Source organism: Bos javanicus, chromosome 14 (assembly GCF_032452875.1).
Source record: "Bos javanicus breed banteng chromosome 14, ARS-OSU_banteng_1.0, whole genome shotgun sequence".
Taxonomy (NCBI): domain Eukaryota; kingdom Metazoa; phylum Chordata; class Mammalia; order Artiodactyla; family Bovidae; genus Bos; species Bos javanicus.
Window position 1 is genome coordinate 23321 of NC_083881.1, and position 6000 is coordinate 29320.

Below are 6000 nucleotides of genomic sequence, written 5' to 3' on the forward strand. Positions count from 1 at the left end.
CGCAGCACGCCAGGCCTTCCTGTCCATCACCAACTCCCAGAGTTCACTCAAACTCACATCCATCGAGTCAGTGATGCCATTCAGCCATCTCATCCTCTGTCATCCCCTTCTCCTCCTGCCCCCAATCCCTCCCAGCATCAGAGTCTTTTGCAATGAGTCAACTCTTCGCCTGAGGTGGCCAAAGTACTATATACATGGCCAAAATCAGCTATATATCTGTTGTACCTAATTTACCAATATTATTAATTTACAAATGTGCTTAATTTACAGATAGAATATTATATTTTATAGTCAAATAAAAGGATAACAAGCAAAGTATAATTACCTCTATTTTTTCAAAAGGTATCACCTCAAACTTTAAAAAATTTGTTTTTTACGTTCAGTAAGGCATTTGAGGTTAATAGTAGGTTTCACTTGAATTTTAGTCTCATACAGTGTCTTACTCACTTGCATAAATTGGCTTCTTTCTAAGTGATGTACTCAAGCTGTTCAACTCTTCCTAATAATCAGTCATCCTGAAAACGTTTGCTTCTTTCTGTTCCTATATCACATGTCTTAGTATCTCAGGCTGGCTTTTCTCTCTTCCATTCCTCTTATTTGTACCTCCTCCTCCTTCTAGTCACTGCTGTAAAGTAATGTAAAACCAGCTCTAATAATATGCTCATAACTATTATGCCTTTGAACAAACCAATACCTTTCTCCTGGCAGAAGTTCAAGAAGCATAGACTAGGGAGAACTACTGAGAATTAATCATTCCACTAAATCACACCAAAATTCTCTACTTCAACTATATAAAACACAAGGCCTTAGTATTTAAAATATTTTATTTCATTTACTCCAAACTTCAGAACCAATATATTCACAATTTATTTTCAAATCTGTAATGTTCCTCTCCTTATTTTTCATTTTCAGTGAAATTGCCATTCAAATCTGTGTACATAAAGTAGGGTTTGGAAGAGAAAAACTGCAAATCTATCTAGTGTATGAGAGTCAACATCAGTGGCCACAAAATGACATTTAAGTATGTAACAACTGAATAGTGAAGAGAGGATATTTGTAGTGGTCAAATAAACCATCTCATTCAACTAACAATTACATTTTAGGCTTTTAAAATAATTCTCAATAATTTAAAAGAATGTAGGGCTCTATTCTAACTTCTCCCCTAAATTATATTCTTCTGATTTGGTGGGAAACACTGTAAGTTATATATTCAATCACAGATTATTCTTTATTTAATACTTGACTTACTGCATGAATTGATCAGTTAACTTATATCTTCTTAGCGTCTTTTCCCTTACTATTTGTCTAAAATCCTACCTCTGAGATTCTTTATCAGATAGCAGGTCAAATCATATTTGAAAAAGACAATGTAAATGCCATTTTGGTAAGTGTATTTGCAGACTAAAAGTGGAAAATCAATGAAATGATTATGAATTACCAAGAAAATAAACAAAAGCTTTTAAAATGCAGATTCTTTTGTCTTACCAATACTTGAATATTTCAGACAAATTGAAAATTATTTTAAAAATTTTAATCTTGAAAATGCACTCAGTCTAGGCCATTAGAAAGAGAGGGAATATGTGAAAAATACCTACAAATTAACTTGCATTTTAAAATATAAAAACTGTTTAATGCATGACTCAAAACCATAATCTATATTCCTGAACAACTTGAAAGCATTTTTCCCTATTTTCAGGTATTTCTATGGAAAATAAGAAAGTGTGCCTCATATGTCTATAAGCGTCATTTTCATATTTTAAAAAATTAATAATTATATCAACAGAAGGTATTCTTTAAAATACTGGACTATTTGGAAAATGAAGCAAAATATTGTCTCCTTCATCTTGTTGTACTATTTTCTAACTTGTTGGCACGAGTATACCACACCCCTTTTTTGTATTTCAGTTTAGGCATCAATAAGCAATGGGAGTTAAACTATATGTTTAAGGATCTCTGCTGGACCCTAACTCCTTGTCCATGGTTCTGACGTAAATTTTGAGGAGTCAATAGCTGGATGTTGATGACTGTTATTTTCCAAACAAATCAGAATAAATTTACAACTCCCCTCCAGGTTATTGTCTCTCATTTCCTTTAAGATTAACTGATCCAGTCTCAGAAAGAAACACAACTCCTCCAGCTTTCCTTTTCTTTGGATCCTTTATAGCCTGATATTTTAAATTCCCTTTATCCAATCCAGGTGTATAGAAGGCTCCATCATACTTAAGTATTCTTCTCTGGAATCCCTAATGATTCCCTGAAGTAGTGAACCTGGACTAGCAGTTTCAAACCAATCTTTGCTCAGCACTATCACAGTGTATTAAACTCTGTGAAATCTGCTACTTCCAGGTAGATTTCACTAACTACAGCCCACCATGCTATGGTTACTCAAATATTCTAAGTCTTGTGGTTCTTAGAACTATCTACCTTGCTTCGTATTTTTTTTTCTAATAATTACCAGATACTGTTAAGTGCTTTAGCTTATCTCTCTAAAACAATCTTATCTTGGTGAGAGTTAGGGCCAGTGCCTCATTTTCTCCCTAACCTGGACATAATGAAAAACAAAACCAAACAAAATTTATGCCATTCAAATCTATGTTGAAAAGTGAATGTTTGACTTTGGAACAGATTATATAAACTTTCTGAGCCATTTTACTTGTTTAATCTCTAAAGAAAGGAAAATAAAACTCATCTCTTTTGGATGAAGGTTCATCTAGTCAAGGCTATGGTTTTTCCTGTGGTCATGTATGGATGTCAGAGTTGGACTGTGAAGAAGGCTGAGCACTGAAGAATTGATGCTTTTGAACTGTGGTGTTGGAGAAGACTCTTGAGAGTCCCTTGGACTGCAAGGAGATCCAACCAGTCCATTCTAAAGGAGATCAGCCCTGGGATTTCTTTGGAAGGAATGATGCTAAAGCTGAAACTCCAATACTTTGGCCACCTCATGCGAAGAGTTGACTCATTGGAAAAGACTCTGATGCTGGGAGGGATTGGGGGCAGGAGGAGAAGGGGACGACAGAGGATGAGATGGCTGAATGGCATCACTGACTCGATGGATGTGAGTCTGAGTGAACTCCGGGAGTTGGTGATGCACAGGAGGCCTGGTGTGCTGTGATTCATGGGGTCGCAAAGAGTCAGACACGACTGAGCAACTGATCTGATCTGATCCGATCTTGGATGTGGGAAAAGTTATTAACCAGTTATCAATTACTATGTGTCAAGAATTGTGCTAGGTGAAAAAAAGACAAAATCATCCAGGAGGCTTTATTGAAATTCTCATTTAGTAAGTTAGTTATCTAGTTCTCCCATAATAAGATTGTGACTGGATAATGACAAATTATGAAGGATTTGATGAATTAGATTAGACAATACATTCCTCATTTAATCAATTATATGACACTGTGTCTCATCATGAATTAAATTATTTTTTTAAGATCCAAAACAAACTTTATTCATATAGAACAATAAGGGTATTAATAACTCAAATATTGAATGATTAAGTTTGGGGTCAACTAGAAGTCACCAAGACTATTTTAATGGGAGCAGTATAAAATTACATTTGGTATTTTTCTCAGTTCTCTGGCATTCTTCAAGCTTGCAAAGATTCAGTACACTTTAATAATAACTTGCTGAACAGCAATAAAATGAGCTGATGTCCTTAGAAGTCAGTCTCTCACAAAAAAGACATTATATCCAAGCTCTATCAAAGCCCCAGCCAGTAAGGCCCATAAAGGAATGAAGACATAGGACAGATTCATGGTAGTAAACTGTTCCAGTTTAGCACAGAGTGCAAGACAGAAGGCTAATTTAAGTAACATTGCAATGAGGTACCAGGCTTTTTTTTTAATATTGTGTGATCCATGTCGAGGGTCAAAGCCAGACTTACATCGCCCAGCCATTTTCACAATCAGCATGACAAGAAGGATAGTATCAAATATCCAGACTGGAATAAATATGAGGAACCAGTTCCAAGGTGCCTTCTCATCCAGTTTCAACACCAACATGATCAAGAAGAGTAATGTGAAAAGCCAGGTGAGTAGTACTCTCTGAGCCAAGGACATTCTCATTTAAACAATTTAAAGAAGCTGTTGCAGGGTCGAAAAAAGGAAAATATACCCCAGCAATTCTGCTGTCTGGAGAGCGGAGAGGGCTCGAAGATCAGGAAATTCGCCAGTTTGGATCCTTGGCCTTTTCCACACTTCTCCCCCCATTAAATCCAGAAGCCATCACATGAAGTCAAGAAAAAGGGACCTCAATTCCGCCTCCTCAAATGACCACAGTACAGGCTCTCTTGGGTGTACCTCCATGAATTAAATTATTAATTCTGTTGGCTTTCCCATTATATCCTCACTCTATACATTGATTATTTTAAGTATTCAGTATGCATTTGTCAAATAAATAAATTTTATTTCAATATTTGATAGAATGAAATGAAAACTCATTTTAATTACATGTCATTATCATTATAATTATTTTGTCATGTATTTAAGAGACATAAAAACACAGAATGCTTATACTAAAATTTACTTCAGAATGATAGAGACTCAGAAAGATCATTTTAGAATTGCTTTCTAATTTTTCCTAGTATTCTATTAGAAAAATCACTTGAAGGTCACATAAATCCATCCCTGTAACCTTCCCCCACTTCTCACTCCCTTGGCTTACTGTGGAGACTAGACCTTTAAGAGTAGTCTTATATATTAAAACTCAGTCACTTGCCCTAAAACCCTGGTTGTCTCCAACCTGGGTGGTCTCCAAACTGTACGGAACTAAATCTTACCATGCACTATTAGCCACTCTTTCATTTATTCTGAATATTTATTCAGATCATCTTCATTAACCTCCTCTTTTAATAGACAGCCCTGTCTTGGACAACTTGTAATAGAATAAGTGGTGTTTTTAAATACAGGAGTGAGAAACTCAAGCTACAAATATGGCACATTCAGGCAATTAATAGAAAGTAAGTGCAGAGTGATTTAACATACTTTGTACTTCTTGAGTTTTTCCTTAACAGATTTTCTGTATCCTTTACTGGAATTTAAGTCACAGACTTTCTGCTTTACTAGCTTCCCTTTAACATTCCCCAAGTTATGAAAAAATGTTTATCACTGTCATTTTTATTACTTTATGCAATTGACATAGGAAGGGTAAGTTATCACACATGAGTTGTACAAAAAATGTGTAGCCATAAAAGAGATGCTCTGTGTTACCAGGTAGATAGAGCAATAGTTTCAGATGTTGACTGTATGAACATGTGGTTAAAGTCTTCTAACAAACATTAGCCAAGGGGCAAATGATCATTAAATTATACTTAAATAATAAATTCTAAAATCATATTGATCTGATTAATTGTGGATTGATTAAAGAAAAGTTAATTCATGTCCAACTCACTTGGCTTAAATCTCAGGTACATGTAATATTTCACAGTACCATAATGTAAATTAACCAGTAAATTCTATGACTATGAAGTAATATGTCTCATTATACAAATAATTCTCTAGAAATCTGAAAATAGAAGTTACCTGCTCTCTAAGGTAAGGTGTCCAGCTTTTTTCTTAAGCAAATTCAAAAGGCTTTTCCCAGTTTTATTTTAATGTTTAAGAGAACAAAATGGTGCCATCATTTATGTTGGCAACTATTCTTTATTTCTCTTTAAATAACACTTTTATTATATTCTATGGTGAACATTAAAACAAAGACAACATAAGGTTCCTATCTGATTTCTAAGCAACTTTACCAGGGAGATATTTAACTTGCAGACATTTATTGCAGTATCTCTGTGAGTTTGGAAATTCCCTTTGGGATAATGTGACCAAAGTGAAGCTGAACTTTTCTGAACATTATTCAAAGACCTAAAAATAATTATATTGACCAAATCATATTTTCCCTATGTGTATATGGAAACTAAGTACAACCTTCCTTGGGGGCTATTGTGAGAAAACTCAGATGACCTGGAAAGAAAGCTCATAACATGCACACCTCAGAAAGAAGAGGCAAAGAAAG

At 34.9% G+C, this 6000-nt stretch overlaps 1 protein-coding gene across 1 annotated transcript; it reads right to left on the bottom strand.

The window, feature by feature from the left end:
* Nucleotides 1–3432: 3432 nt before the first annotated feature.
* Nucleotides 3433–4162, bottom strand: LOC133260195 (transmembrane protein 60). Its single transcript, XM_061438376.1, has one exon. It carries the CDS (start codon nt 4062–4064, stop codon nt 3663–3665), a length of 402 nt encoding a protein of 133 aa, XP_061294360.1. The 5' UTR covers nt 4065–4162; the 3' UTR covers nt 3433–3662.
* Nucleotides 4163–6000: the final 1838 nt, after the last annotated feature.